General features: G+C 48.4%; 1 protein-coding gene across 5 annotated transcripts in view; it reads right to left on the reverse strand.

The window, feature by feature from the left end:
* Positions 1 to 415: 415 nt before the first annotated feature.
* The window catches only part of Scamp5 (secretory carrier membrane protein 5), a 28,450-nt gene continuing 5,185 nt past the window's right edge, over positions 416 to 23,680 (reverse strand). The window contains 7 exon segments of one of the 5 annotated variants that reach the window (NM_031726.3): positions 416 to 3,555; positions 5,203 to 5,320; positions 5,682 to 5,783; positions 6,717 to 6,873; positions 10,652 to 10,780; positions 11,642 to 11,696; positions 13,781 to 13,896. In NM_031726.3, coding sequence (NP_113914.2) covers positions 3,361 to 3,555; positions 5,203 to 5,320; positions 5,682 to 5,783; positions 6,717 to 6,873; positions 10,652 to 10,780; positions 11,642 to 11,648 — 708 coding nt within the window. In that variant the 5' untranslated portion in view covers positions 11,649 to 11,696; positions 13,781 to 13,896 and the 3' untranslated portion in view covers positions 416 to 3,360. 5 annotated transcript variants of the gene reach the window in all.

Genomic DNA, 23,680 nt, shown 5'->3' on the forward strand with positions numbered 1-23,680 from the left:
CTCGGCTCCTCTAGCACCATGTCTGCTTGGATACTGCCATGCTTCCAGCCTTGACGATAATGGACTGAACCTTTGAACCTGTAAGCCAGCCCCAATTAAACATTGTTCCTTATAAGAGTTGCATTGGTCATGGTGTCTCTTCACAGCAGTGGAAACCCTAAGACATAAGCCATGCACCACCAGGCCTTCCCTCACTCAATGTTACAGACCACTCCTATTTCTAAACTGGTAGTCATAGCAACTAATTCATGGCCTGCTCAAGGCTGCTTCAGGGGAAGATCACAAAGAAGTACATGGTTTGGGGGATCACAGAATACCAGGTCACAGATCCACTCAACTCAATTCTACACCCGACTCACATCCCACACCAAGGCTTCACTGAGACCCACGTGGAGACAAATGACACAATGGAGCAGACAGGGTCAAATGATCCCCTTTATTATGTTCATCCAGTTACACAGATAGACACTGGCTCAGGCAGGTCAACTGCCAACGAGGGGATAGCGTGTGTCTCTCAGAAACAAGGGGCAGTGGGCACCAGAATGCAAAAGCTGGCAACAGACAGGAGGATCCCCAGCATCAACTGGGCCCTCCCACCCCTCAAGCAAGCCATCTGTGCACAGCCCCATTTCTCTCATTCCCTCCTCATGAAAGTGCATAGTTGCCTGGAGATGCAGCATCCCAGGGCCTGAGCAGCTGGGCCAGACACTGGTAACAGGCTTTCTCAAGGGCAGTGCCAGGCATGGCCAATAGGTCTGAGCCAGGAAAGAGGAAAGGCAGATAGGGCAGGAAATTGACAGGGGTAACATCCAACAGCTTGTGGATGCTAGGCTGGCAGCTGGATCACAGCCCTCCTGGAAGTACCAGAGGACGAAGAGAAAGGGAGCTGGGGGGAGGAGGGGGAGGAGGGGGAGGGGGAGGAGGGGGAGGGGGAGGAGGGGGAGGAGGAGGGGGAGGAGGAGGAAGAAGAGGAGAGGAGGAGGAGGAAGAGGAGGAGGAAGAGAAAGAGGAAGAGGAGGAGGAAGAAGAGGGGGGAGGAGGAGGAGGGGGAGGAAGAGGAAGAGGAAGAGGAGGAGGAAGAGGAGGAGGAGGAGGGGGAGGGGGAGGAAGAGGAAGAGGAGGAGGGGGAGGAGGAGGAAGAAGAGGAGGGGGAGGAAGAGGAAGAGGAGGAGGAGGAAGAGGAGGAGGAAGAGGAGGGGGAGGAGGAGGAAGAGGAGGAAGAAGAGGAGGAAGAGAAAGAGGAAGAGGAGGAGGAAGAAGAGGGGGGAGGAGGAAGAAGAGGAGGGGGAGGAAGAGGAAGAGGAGGAAGAAGAGGAGGAAGAGAAAGAGGAAGAGGAGGAGGAAGAAGAGGGGGGAGGAGGAAGAGGAGGAGGGGGGAGGAGGAGGAAGAAGAGGAGGGGGAGGAAGAGGAAGAGGAGGAGGAGGAAGAGGAGGAAGAAGAGGAGGAAAAGAGGAAGAGGAGGAGGAAGAAGAGGAGGGGGAGGAAGAGGAAGAAGAGGGGGAGGAGGAAGAGGAGGAGGAGGAGGAGGAAGAAGAGGAAGGGCCTAGCCCTAGAATCTCTTAGGGTAGCAGGAGCTATGACAACTGCTCTTCATAGAGAAAACAAAAAGGGAGAATCAACAAAGCCTAGGGAGCCACTAGGAAGGAAACTTTCCAGACACTCTTGGTTTCTCTTACAGGGAAGAAGTTAAAAAACAAAGCTCAAGGTGGCCCGAAACCAGGTCTTAGGCTCCAAGGCAAACCAACATGGAATAGTTTTCCAGTCTCCCTAGCCCACGTGGGTTTCTGTTGCAAGGAGATGAGAAACAGCCAGCTGCTCCTTGGTAAGGCCTACCCACCTCAGGCCTCACACAGAGAGGGATATGCTACCAGACAATGTCCACACACCCCTTGAAAGATACAGTCCCAGGAACTAAGATGAGTCTAGAGAGAGATGAGGGTACTAAGAGAACTAAGGAAAGGCCAGGAATCAAGTCCTGTAGTGCTCTTGAATGGAAGAGAAGGCTGGAAGGGCCGAACCCACTAAACTAAAAACTAAAGGCAGAGCCCTTCTTCCCTCTCCCTGTCAACCAGGAATCCTATTCAGGACATTGTGCTTGCAGCCTGAACTGGGCCTGGGAGCAACTCTGCAGAGTATGTCCTGTAGCCAAGGATAAGGGAGACTAGAGAGGTGGGCCACCCTCTCTCCCCGACCCCCCTCCCTTCAGATCTGGCCCTCTGACCTCTATTCTGTCTGCCAGACCCAAATAGAGCAGCAACTCCTTCCAGAGTCCAGTGGTCACTCTGGGAAACTAGAAGCCCTTTGGGCTGGGGCCAGCCACCCCTCCCCCAGGGACCAAAGATGAGTCGCATACCCTCCGTTCCACCGGTGCCTTTACACCTCCAAGTGCCTCATACGACCCAGCTCCACAGGGCATACAGAGCAGCTAAAGGCAGATCTGGGCAGAAAGGGATTGAAACCAGGAGAGGGGAAAGGAGAAGGCTGCCTCTGTGGGCCAGGCTTCCACAATCATGGAGACCGGTTCTGCATTTCCAGACCCTGGGTGTCAAGTGCCAAATGGGCTCTGCATCCCGTGTGCCCCTTCTGTATCAGGGTTGGCTCAGCTCTCACGTCAGCTTCCTGGAACTGGGGAGTGGATTCGGGGGATCTGGACAGTCTTAAAAGCAGATATAACTGAGACACTCAGCCTTCGGAAGACAAAGAAAAGCCACATGGGGAGGAAAAAGATCACTGGAAGCCAGCTAGGGAAATGAGCACAAAGAATCTCACAGTGAGGGAGAAACAAGGGGAGGAGGACGTTGAGGGAGGACTACAGGGAGCAAGGGAACGTCCTCTCTGTCCCATCCCCTCGAACCCGCCTGTCACCATGAACACGAATACTGTTGCTTCCCAATGGGACTAAAGGCAGAAATAGCTTAGGCTCATAGTCCTGCACAGGGTGCCAGGCTCTCTGCTAGGCTGCCCCTGCCCCGTGGAGTCCCTGGGCCAGGGTCAGAGGGGACAGCCTGATGGCTGGAGGGGCTGGTTTAGTTCTAAACATACATCTAGCACCACGACATGAGCTCTCCACTGCACGTTATTTCACAAGGGGACATAGACTCAGCTCCCAATGCACAGAGACACTTCCTGTGCAGTACGCAGCTCTCGGAGTGCCAAGGGCAGGACCCAAAGGGTGGGGGTGGGGATAGACATATACATATACGTATACATATATATATATATATAACTCTGATTCTTTGTACAAAGTTGGGGAGGAGAAAAGGGAAGGGGGAACCCTGCTTGGTCACCACACAGATGATGTGGCTTGAGCCCCCTGTCCCACTGGCCCCCAGCCCTGCCTCCTGGTGGGCTTGGCTGGCTCACATCTCATTGGAGTATGTGTAATTGGGAGTGGCAGAATACTGAGTCTGCGGTTGGTTCATGGCGCCCTGAGCAGCCCCCATGGCTGCGTTCTGGGCAGCCTGCTGCACGTGTGGGTTTTTCCACGCTCCGGTGGTCCACTCCTCCTGGGCTTTGCTGAAACTGCCCCCGCTGCCCCGGTAGAACTTATGAACCTGTAGAAACAACCAGAGGGAATGGCTCGTCAGAGGAAAGCACGCAGGGCATGGTGTTTCGTCCCGCAATCCCTAAAGGGGCAGGAGAATCATGATTCAAGAGGCTGTCTGAAAAATAAAAACCAAAGCCAGGTGTAGTGAGTGCCACGTGCCTGCAACCCAAGCCCTTGGGGAGACAAAGGTGTGTAATTCTTCAATGCATGTTGAGTTTGAGGCCAGCCTGGGTTTCAAAAGTCCCTAACTCAAAAAATAAAAATAAAAAGTTAAAGCTGGGCATGATGGTGTACACCTTTAATCCTAGCACTCGGGAGGCAGAGACAGGTGGATTTGAGTTCAAGGCCAGCCTGGTCTAAAAAGCGAGTCCCAGGACAGCTAGGCAGGACTACAGAAAAATCCTGTCTCAACAGGCCAAAAATAAAATAATAATAATAATAATAATAATAATAATAATAATAATAATAATAAATAATAGTAATAATAATAATAATAATAATAGTAATGGTTTAGGGGCTGGAGAGATGGCTCAGTGGTTAAAAGCACTAACTGGGGGCTGGGGATTTAGCTCAGTGGTAGAGCGCTTACCTAGGAAGCGCAAGGCCCTGGGTTCGGTCCCCAGCTCGGAAAAAAAAGAACCAAAAAAAAGCACTAACTGCTCTTCCAGAGGTCCTGAGTTCAATTCCCAGGACCACATGGTGGCTCACAACCATCTGTAATGAGATCTGATGCTCTCTTCTGGTACGTCTGAAGACAGCTACAGTGTACTCATGTACATAAAATAAATAAATCTTTTATTTTTATTTTTTTAAAAAGTGGGTGGGCAGCTGTTCAGGAAACAGATGGGATCCATTTGTGAAAAATCAATCCTGGGAGTAACTCACTCAGAAGACTTCTGTGTTGAGAAAGAGAAGGGGGGCGGGGGGCAGGCAGAGAGAGAGACACAGAGACAGAGCGAGTATGTCTGTGTCTGTGTGTCTAAGACTTCAGGTGTCAGAGGGCAACCTGCAGTCTCCTTTCTTGCCTTCCACTTAGTTTGAGACAAGGTTTCTTTTGTTTTGTTTTTTTGCCACTGCATGCATCAGGCTAGCTGGCCCACAGGTCTCCTGTCTCCATTTCCCATGGTGCCACGGGAGCGCTAGGATTATAGGTGCTCATGTTGCCTGATTTGCAGAGATTCCAGGCACTCACACTCAGATTCTCACATCTGCACAGCAAGTGTTTTCACCCACTGGGGTATCTCCCCAGCAGCCCACTCGTGTGTGTTCATTTGCCTGTCTGTGTAGAGGGCAGAGGTCAACTTCAGCTATCTTCTTCCACTGCTCTGTACCTCACGTTGAGGATGCCCCACCCCCCTCACCCCACCCCACCCTGTGCCCGATCTGAAGCCTGCCCTTTCAGCCAGGCTGGCCGTCCCTAAGCCCTGGAATCTACCTGTTTCTGCTCTGCTCCTGGCCATGGTGTTGCAATCATTTGCCACCATGTCAGGCTGTGGATTCTGGGGAACCCAATTCAGGTCCTCATGCTTATGAAGCAAGCATTTTACCCACCATCTCCTCAGCCTCCTGAATCCTCTTGTAACCTGGAGGAGGGATGGCTTCAGATCACAGCCCCCTCCACAGCCACCCCCTCACCTTTGATGCTTACACATACCATGCTAAGGGCAATGAAGGAAAAGACGGCCACAACCGTGAACATGACCGTGGGGATGAGCATCACCACCGCTGAGCCGATGTTTGTCCCGAAGAAGGAGATGGTGGCGATCCAGCCGCTGTAGGAAGGAGCGAGCTGTGGATGTAGGAAAAGGGAACCCAGGAGCCATCCCAAGGATCATCTCATTGTCACGGGGAGGAGCCACAGAGTGGCCACGTTTCTGATGCTCCCAGAGCTCCTGAGCTAGAAGGCTTCTCCCCAGCTTTCCTGTGAAATCTGACTCTCCTTGGCCACCCAGATACCCCTCCGGTTTTCCTTCCCCTCGAATCTACTGTGAACACTACCACACTACCCCAAAGCCTCTCTTTCGATCTATAACAAGCCACCCTATGCCCACAAAAGCAAAGTATCTTAGCACCCAGGCAAGCACACAATCCGAGTGCTACTCCACCAGCTCAGGCCAGACTTCTGCCTCTTACCAGACACCCCAGCCCGGAATCCCGACAGCCTGGATGATGCTGATGACCAGCTGAGCCATGAAGGTGAAGAAGAATGCCATGAAGCTGAAGGAGCTGTCTGTCCTGTGGCAGAGGAGAAGGTCTGTCACCTGGGCAGAGGCACTGGGCTTCTCTGCACTCAAGAGCCCAAAGCCCTTCTAGGCATAAGGACAAGCAAACAACCCAAGTGCTTTACATGGGAGCGTAAGAAGGATGGCCTTCATCTACAGATCTTTAACGGTTTCCATGAGTTAGGCCTGTGTGCAAGAAAGGGATGTCCTCAGGAAAGGACCGTCCATGGCACATGTATAAGTGACCCGACTGGCATAGAGAGATGGCGCCACTGTGGGAAAAACAATCAGCTCCATTGTCGAGGAACTGGAGCAGGGGCGGGCGGTTCTGAAACAGAAAGTCTCGGTGGCACAGAAAAGAGACCTTACCGACACCACAAACGGTAGCTAATTGGCACATAAATGGTTAGTCCTGTTGACAAAGAGATTAAAGGCTCCATGGCACTGAAATGTATATTCTGCTGGCACCAGGACAGCCTCGTTGCTATATGCAGCCCTAATGGCACAAAAATCGAAAATCCCAGTTGGCACTGGATGGGCACTCACTGGCACCCCATTAATACAGAGACAGGTAGTCCCTGTGGCACGGAGTTGGATGACAGCATTGGCATGGAGTAGCATCAGTGGGTCTTAGATGGCTTCTACTAACTCATGAATAAAGGGTTTTCTTGGTACCGACTCAGTCATTCCCCACTAGTACAAAGATGGACAGCTCCACCAAGACAGCCCAGAGGTAAATCTTAACAAGAAGGATAGACTGAAAAAAAAAAAAAAGAACTAAAAAGGTCCCACTCCCAACCCTCTCAACCCGGCCAGGAACTCCCAGGAATCCCAAGCTCCACCTGACAGTCCCAGTCAAAGGTGAACAGGGAAATAGCAGATAGAGTGTGGAATAGCAGTCAGGGGGAGACAGGGGTAGGAGCTGGGGTCGGCACCAACCACTTACTTGAAGGCCTTGTAAATGGGCCGAAACCAGCAGACGTAGGAGCAAGGTGTGAAGAGGATGAGCCAGAGAAAGGCCAGGCCAAAGTTGGTGGCTCCCCCGCCTCCGATCAGCCACGCGAGACAGCCCACCAGGTTCACGGCCAGCGTGACGCTGTTCACTGCAGACCCAGGAGCACATGCACACACAGAGATAGACACCAGATACACACACAGACACCAAAGTCCAAACAGAGATATGTGAGTGTCCAGACACGGAGACACACACCCGGGATTCCATATAGACTCACGACCAAATACATGGCAAGAACACAGACAAGCAGCAAGATATGGACATACACAGGGACATACATGCATAAATGCAAACACACACACTCGCACGCGCGCGCGCACACACACACACACAGTACAGATTATAAGAAAGCTGGGAGCTTGGGTCAATACTTCCCTGAGAAATCCCACCAACCAAGAGTCTCTAGAGCAAGAACCCAGAGCTTCTGCCCAGCAAGGCCCCTGGAAGGATTTCAAAGCCGCAGGGTCCTGTCCTAGTAAGAAAAGTCGCTGGTGTGTTGGCGGGGGAGGGGGGTTAGGAGAGCAGCGTTAGAATTGAGCTGAGCATGCAAGAGGCCAGGATTCTCTCCACAAGACAAGTCAGTCCTTGGTCCTCCCAGACCCACAGCAGTCACCAACCCTAAAGCAAGAGATCCACCTTATCTTTTCTTACAAAGCAAGGACAGGAAATAGAAGGAGAAAAAGACCCAGAAACATCTCTTCAAACTGCTAGGCCACCTTCCTGGCACTTCAGTAGGGCAGACAGCACTGGCTGGGAACTGAGTCCTTGTCTAACCTATGATCCTTTCCTCTGACCTGGAGACCTGGGTTGCTCTGCAGTTCCCTAAGTGGAATTCCAATCAATCACCCTGACTAAGAATTCCTCAGGGGTGAGATCCAGACTGCTATTCTCTCTCACCTCACCTAAAGATCCTAGAACTCATACTATCACTCAGTCACAGCCAGCAGAAGTCTAAAGACTTCACTTTATAGAAAACGGATGTTAGCACTCACACACACTTAGATCTTTAGACATCAGAGAACTCTTCCTTGAATGTTGAATGAATCTCCAAAAACCTGCTAAGTTAACAAAGGAAGGTGGGCTCAATCTTGGCCTCAGTCAAACACCTCTGCTCCAGCTTCTGAATCTCAAGGCTCAGATACATTTTACTTCAGGACCAAAGCACCTGACGGGCACCTAGCAAGGACTTAAGGAGATATTTATAGCTCTTAAATCCAGCTTCTAGACCAGATCTTCTCATGCGGGCAGAGTTCCAGGAGCCCAGGGCCAGGCAGAATGCTCTCCTAACTCTGACCCAGCCTGACTGTGTCACCTCTGCAGCTACACCCACCTCAGGGCCCCCACAACAAATATGGATGCTTCTTGTGCATTTCAGGTGTTTCTTCCATTCCTGTTGATTGCTTCAAAGTTTCCTAGAGCTTTGTTGTTCTTACTGATTTTGTTTGTTCTTTAAAAACAGCAATTTGCGTGTGTGTGTGTGTGTGTGTGTGTGTGTGTGTGTGTGTGTGTGTGTGTGTGTGTTTGCCATGGTGCACACATGTGGAAGTCAGAGTCAGCTCTCTCCTTCCACTACATGGGCCTCTAAGGAACAAACTCAAGTTGTCAGAGTTGGCCTGGAAACTAGTTGGCCTAGAAAAGACACTATCTGTTATCATATTGGCTAGCATCGCTCTTCCCAGGCTCGCCCATCTCTAGCTCACTTGCTCTAGCATTTATATTGCAATTCTCCTCTCTGTCTTTGGGATGGGCACCCCTGACTCAGCCAGTACTTCTCCAGCGATGAGGTATTCTGTCTTTACTCTTCTCCTTGCCCAGCTCAGAGCCTACAATCCTTTGTTATACTCCCTTCCTTTCTTTCTTCTTCTGAGATAGGTTTTCACTGTACGACTCTGGTTGACCTAGAACTTACTCCGCAGACATGGCTGGCACTGAGCTCACAGGGATCCACGTGCCTCTGCCTCCTAAGTGCAGGAATTAAAGGTGTGGATTAACCTAGAATGACCATAACACACATCTTTACCTGAGCTCAATGCACCTAAGGAAAAAAGGTGTTGCCCTTGGGGAAGTCTGAAAGGACTAGAAATTCAGAGAAACCAACCTCAGATGTCCCAGAGATCTTGGGAGGATGGGTTTTGCATCCTCACCTTCTGCTACAAAGACGAGGACGCTAACCCCACCTACCTTCCCCAAAACCCCCACCTCAGTCTTCCTCCATATATTTTTTTAAAACTGTTAGCTTTATTTTTTATTATTTATGTGTATGGGTATTCTGCTTGCATATTTATTTGTATATGCATGCAGTACCTGCAGAGGCCAGAAGAGGGCCTAGAACTGGAGTTACAGACAGTTGTAAGCCTCCATCTTGGTGGTGGGAATTGAACCCTGGTCCTCTGGAAGAATAAACCGTACTCTTAACTGCGGAGCCATCTCTCCAGTCCCCTCCTCCTTATTTAATGGGAAAAACAGAAGCCATCAAGTGTTTCATTTTCCTTCTAATATCTATAGGCTACCCATATCTGTCCAACTTCTCTTCTCATGCTATAGAGGGCAGGGGACCCTTCTCTGCCCATAGGCCAAGGCAGGTCATAGAATAGTCTATGAGTCTGACCCTTGGCTACTGACTACTTCCCATGAAGGACCTGTTGTAAGGATTGAGATGAGATAGTCGTTTGCTTGCTGCTGCTGCTTCCTCCTCTTCCTCTTCCCCTCCTCTTCCTTCTTCTCTCTCTCTCTCTCTCTCTCTCTCTCTCTCTCTCTCTCTCTCTCTCTGTATGTGTGTCTGTGTGTGTGTCTGTATGTGTCTGTTTGTGTCTGTGTCTGTGTGTGTCTGTGTGTGTCTATGTTTGGGTCTGTGTGTATGTCCCGTATTTGCCATAGTGCACGTGTAGAGGTCCGAGGCCAACTTTCAGGAGCCATTCTTTTATCTATCTTATTAAGGCACAGTCCCTCTTGTTTCTGCACTCTGTACTCCAAACTCAACCACCCTTCCTAGCATCCAGGTGTTTGTCTCCTGTCTCTGCCTCCCATCTTGCCCTGTATTGGGATTACAGGTATGTAACACCACATCCAACCTTTTACATGGGTTCCAGGTATTGAACTCAGGTTATCAGGCTTGTGGGCCAAGAGCATTCATTCCTCCTTCACAAACTGAGATACCCACTAGCCCAAGACAGCATTCTTTACTAACCTCTTGATACAGCTGAGCACAGGTCTGAGTCAAGGCAAAGTCACACTACAGCCTGTCCTCCCTCACATGACTAAGCAGTATAAGTCAAGTGTATATACCTCATGACAACACCATTCCACTAGCCTGTCTCAGAGCATAACCAGGCACCCTCCAAACTCTCATCCTTAAACCCTCAGAGCATCAGACCCCTAGACCATACAGCTACCTGGAACCACAGCTTCTGTGAGCTGTCCTCTCTACAATATAGAACCTGCTGTTTGGGAAGTAGAGCATCCAAGCCAGATTCCATGTCTCCTAACTCCCCGTCGAATGCTCTTCTCTGAGCAATGCATCAAGAAACACGAGGCTTTAAAGGGAAGGCTCTTCTCCAAATCCAGAATCGTGGCAGTCACCACTGGTTCCCTGGAAAAGTATTCCAGTGGGAAGGGGTAGAGGAGAAAAAGAAACAGCAGAAAAGAAACCCCACTCTGTGACGAAGAGACAGCAAGGAGAGGAAAAAAAGAGAGGCCTACACAAAGGAAACTGAGGCCCAGTGGGCAAGCGGCCAGTGAACGTGAGCTTGCTGGGGAGCAGCGGGGGGATTTCCCAGGCCATGCAGATGCTACAGTTGGAAAGCAGGGTGTGCAGCACCCCTCCCTCCCCGAGACGAGTGCTTCTCCCTCACCCCCACAGCACTCACACATCCAGAGGTAGTAGAGGCGCTTGGTTAAGCTGAGATGCTGAGGAGGGATGTCTGCCTCGAAGTCTTGGTAGAAACATGGCTTCAGGGGGATGAATTTGGGCAATGGTGGGAAGTTGTTCACTTTCTCTGTGGATGAGATACAGGGCAGGGCATCACCGTGGATATCTCCCTTCATGGTCCTAGGGGTCCTATATGCCCCTTCCCTCCTGGCTGGACTGCCAATAATCCTATATACTCCTGGCCTTGTGCCCTGGTTGCTCTGTTACCCCCACCCAAATATCCCTACTTCCTGAACTGGCCAAGACGATGATCCCAAAGACATCAAAGATGCTAAAACAGCATCTATCAAAAGAACACACAAATAAGAAAAGCTGCCATGGGGTAAAGTGTTCCCTACAACAGGGAGCAAGTTCTCTGGCACGTGTGAGTCTGGAGATGTGGGTTCTGGCCTCGACACCATCAATTCATTGCCCCTCTCTAGACCTCAGTTGTTCAGAGGAATGGATCTAGGATACATGGTCTTAAAAGTTCCGGGCTGGAGATTTAGCTCAGTGGTAGAGCGCTTACCTAGGAAGCACAAGGCCCTGGGTTCGGTCCCCAGCTCCGAAAAAAAGAACCAAAAAAAAAAAAAAAAGTTCCTCTAGCTTTGGCACCATGTATCTCTGAACTTCTAGAAACCAGAGGAAAAGTCTCAAAGTACAATAGTAACCGCAGAGAATGGGATAGACCACCCACGCTGCAACTTGGTCAGCTGAAGGGTAAGACAGGGCTATCAAGGTGCTCAACTCAGGTCCCCAGGCTCAAAATCTAACACAGGGCTAGATGGAGCCATGACGTTCTCAGACAGGTAAGCTGGAGTTGGGAGTTGGAGGGACAAGTAGACAAGAGTGCACATAGAAAGCAAGACTTCTGAAGGCCAGGACAAGGGCCAGATACTTTATCCTTTTGTTTTTCATGCCTACCCCAACATGGCCCACCTCTCCTTACCTGCCATGATGGACCAGCCAGCTCAGGAAGCCTGCTCACAACTCTTTGTCCTGACCTGGAAGGGAAGAAAAACTAGATGGGAATGAGGACCAGAACACCATCTCACTCAGCTCCCCTCTTCGATCCAGCTTTGCTTCTCGTTCTCTGAGGCCTGACACGCTCGCATTCCCACTGCGGAATGAACCCAAACGCAGCAGCTCTTCACCTCGAGGAGTCAGCATCAGCCACATCCTTCTAGCTGTTTCCACCATGCCTGTTAGTTTTAAATGTCAACTAGCCACAATCTGGAATCACCTGGGGAAGAGAGCCTCAACTGATGTGTTCTTTAAGTCAGGTTGGTCTATGGGTATGTCTGCAAGGGACTGTCTTAACTGTTAATCCATGTGGGAAGACCCAGACACCATTCCCTGGGCAGATGATCCTGGACTATAGAAAGGAAGAAAACTTGCTGAGCACAGCTGGTAAGCAAGCAGCATCTGTTTCCTCGTTTCTGCTCATGACTATGGATGGGATGTAATTAGCTGTTTCCATTCCTGCTTTGACTTTCCCCTCAGTGATAGATTATAACCTGGAACTATACGCATAACAAACGCTTCCCTCTCCTAAGTCTCTTTTGGCCAGCATATTTTGGTTTGTTGTTTTATTTTGAGACAGGGTCTTACTGTGCAGCCCTGGCTGGCCTGGTACCTACTACATAGACCAGGCTGGTCTTGAACTCACAGAGATCACCTGCCTCTGTCTCCTGAACAGTGAGATTAAAGGTGTGCACCATCAACCCCAGCAGGGCAGGGTGTTTTACAACAGCAACAGAAATAAAACTAGAACCACTATTTGCCTCAAGGCACAAAGTCTATCCTCAGAAAACCCCACCCAGGGCTACCAAGATAATTGGGTTGGGTAAAGGCAGCATACACTGATGGCTTTAGTTAGATCCCTGGAACCCACAGTAAAAGAAGAGAACTAACTCCCAAGCCTGTCCTCGGACCACATGTAACACAAACAATAGTAAATAAACAAGTGAACGAATAAACAGAAAGAAAGAAAGCTCACAGAAGGTAGGCAAGGACAGCCCATCCTCTGACCTGCGCAGACTAAGTCGCCCTCCCTCCTGCTGTGTGCTCACTTATGAGAACTTCATTACCCAGGCAGTGGGGACATACACCTTTGATCCCAGTGCTTGGGAAGCATAGCCAGGCAGATCTCTGTGAGTTCAAGGCCAACCTGGTCTACAGAGTGAGTTCCTGGTCAGCCAGGTACTACACAGAGAAACCCTGTCTCAAAAAACCAAAACAAACAAAGACCGCCACACCCACTCCAGTGGAGTCTGTGTGACGTGAAGCTTTTGTGCGTTGTTTCTATCCAGACAGAGGCTGTGCCTGCAATGGCTTGGCCTCCTGGAGGTCCCTGGCAGTCTCCCTACAAAAAGATGATGACTAGGGTCTATGCTTGCGGTGGAGGTGCCTTCTGTGTTCTAGCCTTGGTGATCTTAGCAACTTTAAGCCTGTCAACAATATCTGATTTTAAGAATATAGCAGTGTGGGAAGATGGTCATGTACCTTTAGATATCTCAGGAACTGAAAGTTCAGAGACAGAAACGTCTCACACCATCGTGATAAACTCAACAGCTGCGATGAATTCAACTGCTGTATCCATTAGCTCCCAGTAAATAGGAGAGAAATTAATTGCAGTTACTAACAACATGACTGTTCCAGAAAAGCCTTTCCCCTCTTTTTGATAAGTTTTGTTTAGCATGATTCAAAACAGTAATGATTCTTTTAGAAAGATCATAGACAAGTTCCAACAAGTTGAACAAACTTATCAAGAGTTAACTATGGTTACAAAAGTTTCCTTACTAATCTGAGGGGCCATAAATATAGAGTTTAAACTTTATTATGACAAAGATAAATGATGAATGCATACCTGGTGCCCACAAATCTGGCAGTATAACTGCAGTTTTTTTTTTTTTAAACTATTGTTTGCAGTTGAGAACTGTTTCCTAGACTGTATGGTTAGCTTTCCTCTTTGCAAGGGACATTGGTGGGGTAATGAATAAGAGCTGGATGATTGCCAATTATGATGTACCTGTTCTAACTGCTTAAATATGTGCCAAAAAGTAAAGCTTTTTGCAGCAGCACACACCTCGAGTTTGTGTCTGTCTGTCACGCCGAATCCGTTCTCGACCTGAAATCCAAGCCTTGGTCCCTCTGCTGACACACTCCCCTGGGTGGTCTGCGGCAAAAGACCCACTTTGTTCTCTGCCAGACACCAAGGAAAGAGACTGAGCAAGACACATGTGGCCTCTGCCCTGCAGTGAAGCTGTCCACAGCCCCCTGCTGTCAGTCATGTCAGAGCCTGCTGTGCTGATGTATACTTGTGGCCCTAGCACTCTGGAGGCTGGCACGGGCTCCACAGTGAGATTGGGATTCCTGAGACTAGTAAGAGGCAAGGCACAAGGAGGTGGATCTGCAGAATAAAAGGATGAAAGCCAGACTCCCATCACTTAGCCCACCAGGCAGATGATGGCGGCCCACACCAGAAGCATGGATGAGAAGTGGTCCAGGGTCCAGGGAGGACAAGCCGTGTCATGGCCATGGTGGGAAGATTGGCAGGCAGGGCTTCGTGCCAGCATTCAGAGTTCATCAGGTCAGAAACTGAGCAGAAGTCTGCTTGGCACATGCCTTAAGTCATCAGTTAAGGCTGGAGAGATCATCTCTTTTGTACTGTGTGGAAACATCACCTGTCAATAAAAATCTGATGGCCAATGAGCTGAGACAGGATTAGAAGGTGGGACATCTGGCAGAGACAGGAACTCTGGGAGAGAGTCAAGCATGGGAAAAGACTCCCTGCCCAGACTCTGAGGAAGTCAGACTATGAAACCGAGGAGAGGGAACTAGCCGTGTAACAGGCAGAATAGTACAAATGAGTTAAATGAGTTACAAGCTCATCGGGGAAGAGACCTAGCTTGGCCTAGGCACTTATTCACGAATAATAAGCCTCCCAGTGGTTATTCAGGACTGGGGTACAGGTAGAAAAGCCCACGCTTACGTAATGTAAGGAAGCCATTGTGCAAGCGCCTGCTAGACCCCAACTCTAAGTGGACACATATGTAATCAAGACCCAAGCAACAGTCCAGTCAAGGGCAATGGCATTTTCAAAGCTTTGCTGACATAAAGTTTCGTTTTGTTTTGAGGCAAAACCAATCTATAATGTCAAAAATGAGGGCACAGTCTGGGCAGGATAGCTCAGTGGATAAAAGGTACCATGGAGCCTGATTACAAAACAAGTGTTAGCAGTGAGTCCATCTGAGTGAAGACACATGCGTCCCCACTACCCTTCTCAGGTCTAAGTGGTGTGAAAGCTTCTAAATAAAAGGCTAGCGGCAAATACAGATAACGTCAGTAATGGGTCACAAAACTCTGGGATGGGTGCCGCCTGGCAGAGTGGCGCACACGCCTTACGTGATCCCAGCACCCACGATGCTGAGGCAAGAGGAGCACAAGGTAAAAGCCAGCTTGGGACATAGGGCTTGATGGAAGGAAATGAAGGGACGTTGGATATCACAGTGGGTGATTACACAATTAGCATGTAAGCTTGAGCAGGCAGGATTTCCTTAATGGGTAAAGTGCCTAAGACCAAGCCTGATGACCGGAGCTCAATCTCTAGGCCCCACATAGTGGAAGGAGAGAAAGGACTCCCACAAGTATTGCGTGAGGCTTGTACACCTATGTGCATGCATACACATCAAATCTAAAAATTAAAAGAGGGAGGGGCTGGAGAGATGGCCCAGTAGTTAAGAACACAGGCTTCTCTTGCAGAAAACTCAGGTTTGGCTCCAAGCACAGACATTACAGCTCAAAGCTCAAAATTGTCTATACTCCAGTTCCTAGGGACTCACTGTTTTCTTCTGACCTCTATGGAAACCAGGCAGGCATATAGTACTCAGTACACACACACACACACACACGCACGCACGCACGCACGCACGCACGCACGCACGCACGCGCGCGCGCGCGCGCGCAAGCAAATCATTTAGACCCATAAACTAAAACTAAATCTTTAAGAAAGAAAGAAAGAAAGAAAGAAAGAAAGATAGATAGATAGATAGATAGATAGATAGATAGATAGATAGATAGAATGAATGTACAAGGCCCTGAGTCTTATCATCAGCACCAAAAAGGGGGGCAGGGGGCAAACTCCTTTTTTGTTAGTTTTATTTGTATGATCTTACATGTCTAAGTTTTGCCTGAACGTATGTCTATGCATCCCATGTGTGCAGTATCAGAAAAGGGCACTGGATCCCCTGGGACTGGGATGGTTACAAGCCACCGTGTGGGACTGTAACAGCCAAGGGTTATGGAAGAATGGTGGAGGGAGCTTCAACCCCCGATACCTTGACATGAGATGAGTTGGTTACCTCTCCCATCCCAACCCAGACCATAAAGCCAGCCCCCATCCCATCAACCCTGGCAGGGATTTATGACCTTGACAGCTATCGGGCTTCACTCCTTGTTTGACCTCATAAGGTTCCCCCACCACCCTACAGCCCCTAAGTATGCAGATGAAGCATCTTCCAACACCCCTGCCCTGGCCAATGGGACACAGCCACACAAATCTCACCCCAAAGACCCTGGCCACCTCCCCAGGGGCATGAAAACCCCCTTTCCACCCAATAAACCAAACCAGGTCCCTGAAGCTGTTCCCAGCTGTGTTCTTTACCCGCACACTCACTGCTGACCTCCTGCACCCCAATGGGCCTGGCTATCTGAGGGAGCCGTGGACACAGGCAACACCACTGTGTGGATGTTAGGAATCAAACCCAGGTCCTCTGGAAGGACAGCCAATGCTATCACCACTGAGTCATTACAAAGTTCTTTTGATAAAGCAGAAGAAAATGACTGAATTTAAAAAAAAAAAAATCACCATTCTGGCCTAGAGATATCACTCAGTGGCTTTCTGCACAATCATGAGAGACTAAATAAAGAGCTGAGTATGGTTTATGTGCCTGTTCATGGCTTGTCCTATCTATTTGCATCAGAGACCCCCAAAGCTCCTCTTTTCCAGCTCTCCCCCCTGACTGTTTAACTTTTTTCTACTGTTGTGAATCTGACTCAGTATCTCATGTAAGTGGACTATGTGCCAGTTTGTCTTTCTGTGAATGGCTGTTTTTCTTTTTTCAATAACTAACCACCCTTCTTTGTGAGATGGACCTTTGGTAGTTCAGCTTGGTCTTGAACTCCTGATCCTGCTGCTTCCAACTCTTTTTTGCTGGCACTACAGGCATGCTTGACTGTGTGTGGCTCATCCTCACTTTCAGATTTAACATTTTTTGGCAACAATATTACACAGAGGATTGAGTGTCCTTCTGTGCATACATTGCCTTCTTATTCTGTTATCACGAATGCTAAGTTTAATCATTTGGTTTGCCAGATTCTCTCATTTTAGGGCTATCTTTCCTCAGAATTAATAAGCAGTCTAAAATGTGACATGCACACTGTTGCTTTTCCATAGCAACCTTCTCACACTGGTTTTGGAAGCCACATAATCCCTGCCTATGTTTGTTGTTACGCAGGGATGGCAGGGTGGAGGCGTGCGTGTGTGTGTGTGTGTGTGTGTGTGTGTGTGTGTGTGTGTTACATTGGTATAAGGGTCCTAAGCCACCGTGTATGAATGTGTGTGCCCATGTGAGTTCACCCAGAAGGGATGGCAGGGTGAAGGGGTGTGGGTGTGGGTGGGTGTGGGTGTGTGTGTGTGTGTGGGGGGTGTGTGTGTGTTACGTTACATCAGTGTGAGGGTCCTTAGCCATGTGTGTGAAGATCCTTAGCCATGTACATGAATGTGTGTGCCCATGTAAGTTCACCCAGAGGCCAGAGGAGGGTGCCAGGCATCCTGATCTAGCATTCTCCACCACACTCCCTTGAGACACGATGTCCCCCACCTGGGACTTGCTGGGCTTTGGCCAGGCTGGCTGGTGAGCTCCACTAATTCTCTTATCTTCTGATGCCAAAGTGAGGATGAGCCACACACAGTCAAGCATGCCTGTAGTGCCAGCAAAAAAGAGTTGGAAGCAGCAGGGTCAGGAGTTCAAGACCAAGCTGAACTACCAAAGGTCCCACCTCACAAAGAAGGGTGGTTAGTTATTGAAAAAAGAAAAACAGCCATTCACAGAAAGACAAACTGGCACATAGTCTACTTACATGAGATACTGAGTCAGATTCACAACAGTAGAAAAAAGTTAAACAGTCAGGGGGGAGAGCTGGAAAAGAGGAGCTTTGGGGGTCTCTGATGCAAGGAGGTTAGACAAGCCATGAACTCAGCAGGTGGAAGGAAGCAAATGCAGGCAAGTGTGGGGCCTTGGAATGCAGCGGGAGTCTGCCCCATGCTCCCACTGACCCTGTACAAGCTGGAACGAGAGGGAGGAGGCGAGAGCAGGGCCCTCAGCTAATGGGTGGATATGACACAGTCTAAGTGCTCTGGACAGTAACTCAGAAAGCTGTGGGAATCAGGACACCTCCGTGGTGCCTGCAGCCACAGCGGAAGAAACATCAGATCTGAATACAGGAAGGGCAAAGAGGAGTTAGCTGGACAAAGGTGTGAAGAAAACAGAAGAGGCCGAAAGAGCAGTGGCCTCAGTTATGCAAGGAATACAGAGGCAGAGTGAGCAGAGAGCTTCAAGGGGAGGGAGGACAGGACATGTAAGAGGCTGGAGGGGATGCTCAGTGGTTAGGAACACTTACTGCTGTTGAAGAGGACCCAAGTTCAGTTCCCAGGCAGCTCACAACCTCCTGAAACTCCAGCGTCAGGAGATCCTACAGCTTCTGGTCTCCTGGGCACATGTACGCACATGCACATACACAAACACACACAGACACACACATGTGCACATTATCAAAATATTATTAAGAGGTGGGAAGGGATAAAAAGCAACGGGAGTTATCCCTTTCTTAAAGGCCATGGGACACAGTGAAGGATTTTGTCCTTCCAAAAAACGATAACAAAAACCCTCAGTCTACTTTGGGGTTGGTTGGTTGGTTGGTTGGTTGGTTGGTTGGTTGGTTGGTTGATTTGAAACAGGTTATCACATTGTATCCAAGGCTGGCCCAGGACTTAATAGGTATCCTAGGCTAGCTTCAAACTCAGGACAATCTTGCCTCAGTGGGTGCTGAGATAACAAACATTCCCCAACAGGCCCAGCTCAGATAGCTTTTATACAGCCAAAAGGCTAGAATTTTTTATCACATGTAAATAAAACTCTGAGATAGCTCAGTGGGAGAAGGCGTTAGCTACACAGACCTGAAGATGAGTTCAGTCCCGGCATCCCAGACAGAAATAGTTAAGGCTCACACTTGTAATCCCATTATAGCAAGATGAAAGGTAGGGACAGGAGATCTAGAAAGCCAAGCTGGCCTAAAGCAGGCAGAGCAGACACAGCAGGAGACACCCTGTCTCAGAAAAAAGGTGGATGCCAGCTACGGTGAGGCAAAGGCAGGCAGACCTCTGTGAGTCCGAGGCCAGCCTGGTCTACAGAGTGAGTTCCAGGACAGCCAAAGCCACACAGAGAGACCCTCTCTCAACAACAAAAAGATGAAAGATAAAAAGCAACTCCCAAAAGTGTCCTCTTACCTCCACATATGTGGCATGACATGCCTCTTTACACTCTTTACACACACACACACACACACACACAAATAAATGTACCTTTTTTAGACAGAGTCTTACTATATAGCCAGCCTATATAACCTCACTCCACTGTCTAGCCTAGAATAACTCCGTAGGCTAGGCTTGCCTTGCAGTTGCAGAAATCCACCTATCTTTGCTTCCTAGTGGCTAAAATTAAAGGTGTGGGGGTTGGGCTCAGTGGTAGAGCGCTTGCCTAGGAAGTGCAAGGTCCTGGGTTCGGTCCCCAGCTCCGAAAAAAAAAGAACCAAAAAAAAAAAAAAAAAAAAAATTAAAGGTGTGCACCACCACGCTGGGGTTAAAAAAAAAAATTTTCTCTTTACCTCTTTTTTTTTAGAATTTTATATATGAATACACTGTTTACATATACCCTTCCCCCATTCCCTCATGTTCATGTATTTTTAATGTTATTATTCTCATGTGTGTGTACATGTTTAACTATATAAACACAGCAACCTGCTAAGCACATTCACTATTGTTTATACAGACATAGGTTTCAGGCTGACTTGGTATTGGACAGCCAATTAGGGAGCTCATTCCTGGGGAATGATTCTCCCCCCTAAGAACAAAAATTCTTTTTTAAGAACAAAACCAACTTTTGTAGGGCCCATACTTATAAACCTAGTACCTGGGACATAAATGCTTAGAGATCAGGAGTTTGAGGGCAGCCTGGACTATCATGAGATCTTATCCCAAAAAATAAAATATAAAAAACAAAAACAAAAATAAAGGTTAAAGACAGCCCAGTGGGCAAAGGTGACTGCCAAGCAAGCCTCGAGGCCTGCGTTCCATCCCTGGACTCCACATAAAGGTGGAAGAGAGGGAAAGACTCTGTAAAGTTGCCCTCTGACCTCCACATGTCCCCACAGAAATATCATGTGTTCGTGCACACAGTAATTTTTTTTGTTCTTTTTTTTTTTTTTTTTCGGAGCTGGGGACCGAACCCAGGGCCTTGCGCTTCCTAGGCAAGCGCTCTACCACTGAGCTAAATCCCCAACCCCAGTAATTTTTAATTTGCATGAAATTAAAAAAAATGTTCAAAATCTACTTTCAGGCATTGCTTAAACTGCCTAGACTTTAGGCCTCTCCATTTTTGCTTGTTTTGTAGCAGAACCTCTTGTATGCTAAGCAAGGACTCTATTCCTGAGCCAAACTCCTAGCCCCACATCCTTGCTTCATTTTATTGTACAGCTACATCTATCTCACAAAAATGAGATCAAATGTGCTATGTCGTAATCCGATGTTTTTTTTGTGACAGGGTTTCAACATGTAGCTATGGTTGGCTTGGGATTCTAATTCAATGTTTCTCTTTCTCTTTCTCTCTCTCTCTCTCTCTCTCTCTCTCTCTCTCTCTCTCTCTCTCTCTCTCTCTGCAAGGTACTTAGTGCATGCAATGCCTGTAGCTGCCAGAAGAGGGCATCAGATCCCCAGGACTAAGAGTTACAGCCAGTTGTGACCTGCCATGTGGGTGCTGGGAATTGAACCCAGGTCCTCCTGAAAAGCAGCCAGTGCTTTCAACCACTGAGCCATCACCTCTTCAGCCCCACTCAACAACATCTTATAAAAATGTTTCAATGCAACTCTCCTGAGAAGCCTATACTCAGACTTGGGAGTGGCCTATCCTTTCCCCTAAGTGCCCCTCTCTCTTAATGCTTGTGCTCATGGCTATGCTAAAATCCTTTCTTAATAAACTCTCACTTTCTCTTTCCGTAAGTGGTACAAGGTGATCTGTGAAAATGGTTCACCTCTACCCTGAGTCATAGAATCATGGCGTCAGTAGCTTCCTATCTTTGTGCTCACTTTAACAACTCACCCAGGAAACCGCTCAAGCTGCAGCATGGTTTCCAAGGCACACATACCCAGAAAGCCAACAAGTATCTGTCCCTTTAAAATAGCAGTGAGTGCCATTCTGAAGGCACAGTGGCAGAGTCAGTAGATGAGCCCAGGCCAAGAAGTGCAACTGGACACAGGATCAGTGGCTCAAAGAGAATATTGATTTTTTTTTTCTTTTTTTTTTTTTTCAGAGCTGGGGACCGAACCCAGGGCCTTGCGCTTGCTAGGCAAGCGCTCTACCGCTGAGCTAAATCCCCAACCGAATATTGATTTTTTAAAAAATATTTTCTTATTTATTTTATGTATGTGAGTACACTGTCACTGTCTTCAGACACACCAGAAGAGGGCATTGGTTCCCAATTACAGATGATTGTGAGCCACCATGTGGTTGCTGGGAATTGAACTCAGGACCTCTGGAAGAGCAGTCAGTGCTCTTAACCACTGAGCCATCTCTCCAGCCCAATACTGAATTTTTTTAAGCCAGATCTGGTGGCTCATACTTTAATCCCAGCACCTGGGAGGTGGAGGCAGAAGTTTCAGGAAATTCGAGGTCATAGTTGGGCTGTTTTGAGCTTGAGAATAGAGGCACTGGAGAAAATTAGCTCAGCGATTAAGTGCAGGTACTGGTCTTGCACAGGACCTGAGTTTGCTTCCCAGGACCTGCATCAGAAGGCTTAGAACCTTGAGCAAGTCTAGACATCCAGAAATCTGGCCCCTGGTCTCCAAGGGCATCTATGCACAGACATACATAATTGAATAAAATAAATCTTTCAAAAACCAAAACCATAAGAAGCTCATTCCTGTAACCTTAGCACTTGGGACGGCCTCAAAGAGAGAGGGGGTGAGCCAGCACTTACAAAGAATAAAGCAAAAGCTGGTATTGTGCCTTTAATCGCAGCACTCTGGAAGCAGAAGCAGGCAGACCTCTGTGAGTTCATGGCCAGCTTGGTCTACATAGTTTAGGACAAACAGGGCTATAGAGAGAGACACTGTCTCAAAAAACAACCAACAATAACAAAAAAGGAGTAATACAGAACCTAAGAATTTCAACCCAGGTTCTTTGGTCATCCAACATAGCCAACTGAGCAAAATACCCAAGATGCACCGCTGTCTACACAGACCTCGTGACTGGTTCAACACATTCATAAGTTCCCCTCCTCACTGAGAAGATTCTCACTGAAGAGGAACAAAATCTTCCTAAGCCAGTAAAGGAAGCAAAAGGGTCTCTCTGAAGAAACAAGACCTCAGTGCGCGGGAATAAATACAAAGGAAAGTAAAACAAAAATAAATCCTAACTCTACTTCAAAAGAAAGGAAGAAAGAAAGAAAAGCGTGTGGCATGGGGCTTGACGGATGAAGGCCATCAAGCATGGCAACCTGAGTTATCTAGAACTCACATGCCAGAAGAAATAAACTGATTCCTGAAAGTGGTCTCTGGCCTCCATAAGTATGCTACAGCACATACACGCACGCACAATAAACGAATAAATGAAAAAAATACACAAAAGGTTTATTCAATGTGTTGGGTGTTTTGCCCATATGCATGTCTGTGCACCATCTGTGTACAGTGCCTGTGGAGGCCAGAAGAGAATGTCAAATCCCCCGGAACGAGGGTTACAGATGACCACGTGGGTGCTGGAAACTGAACGAACTGAACATAGTCCTCTCTGGAAGAGCCACCAATGCCCTTAAACACAGAGCCATCTCTCCAGTCCATAAAAATATTTTTAGAAGAATTTAGTTTATGTGCATATGTGATTTGTGTGCACATATGTATGTATGACAGATGTATGCCTGGTACCTGCCACAGTCGGAAGAGGGCACTGGAGCCCCTGTCACTGGAGTTACAGATGGTTGTGAGCCACCATGGGGGTGCTGGGAACTGAACCCAGGTCCTCTGGAAGAGCAGCCAATGCTCTTAACCACTAAATCTCCTCTCCAGCCCCAAGAAAAACATTTTTAAATAAGGAAATAAAAATTTTCCTATTAATGAGTACAGATCTATCTCAATCTTTTTTTTTTTTTTTTTTTGGTTCTTTTTTTCGGAGCTGGGGACCGAACCCAGGGCCTTGCGCTTCCTAGGTAAGCGCTCTACCACTGAGCTAAATCCCCAGCCCCTATTCTCAATCTTTTTAATGACTGGCCAACTGGGTCAACAATGGCCATGGCCACGGAGCAGTCGGGTATGACTTAGGCTGACCCGACAGGCAGGAGGTCACTGCTTCAGGAGGCAGCAGAGGGAGAGCCATGCTGCCAGGGAACTGGGAAGATAGGAGTGAAAAGAAGACATGAGTGAAGGAGTTGGAGGGATGATGTAGTGGCTAAAAACATCAGGTGGCTTCCAACCTGTAACAGCCCCAGGGGATCCGACGCCTCTGACCTCCACCAGCACCTGCACTCACGTGCATACACCTGCGGGCAGTCACACACACCTGCACATAATCAAAAATAAGATCTTAAAAAAAAAAAAAAAACCCAGGCTCCACGGGTGCCTGCCTATCATTACTGCACTTGGGAGGGGAAAGCAGGAGGC

Source organism: Rattus norvegicus, chromosome 8, assembly GCF_021556685.1.
Source record: "Rattus norvegicus strain SHRSP/BbbUtx chromosome 8, alternate assembly SHRSP_T2T, whole genome shotgun sequence".
NCBI classification, from domain to species: Eukaryota; Metazoa; Chordata; class Mammalia; order Rodentia; family Muridae; genus Rattus; species Rattus norvegicus.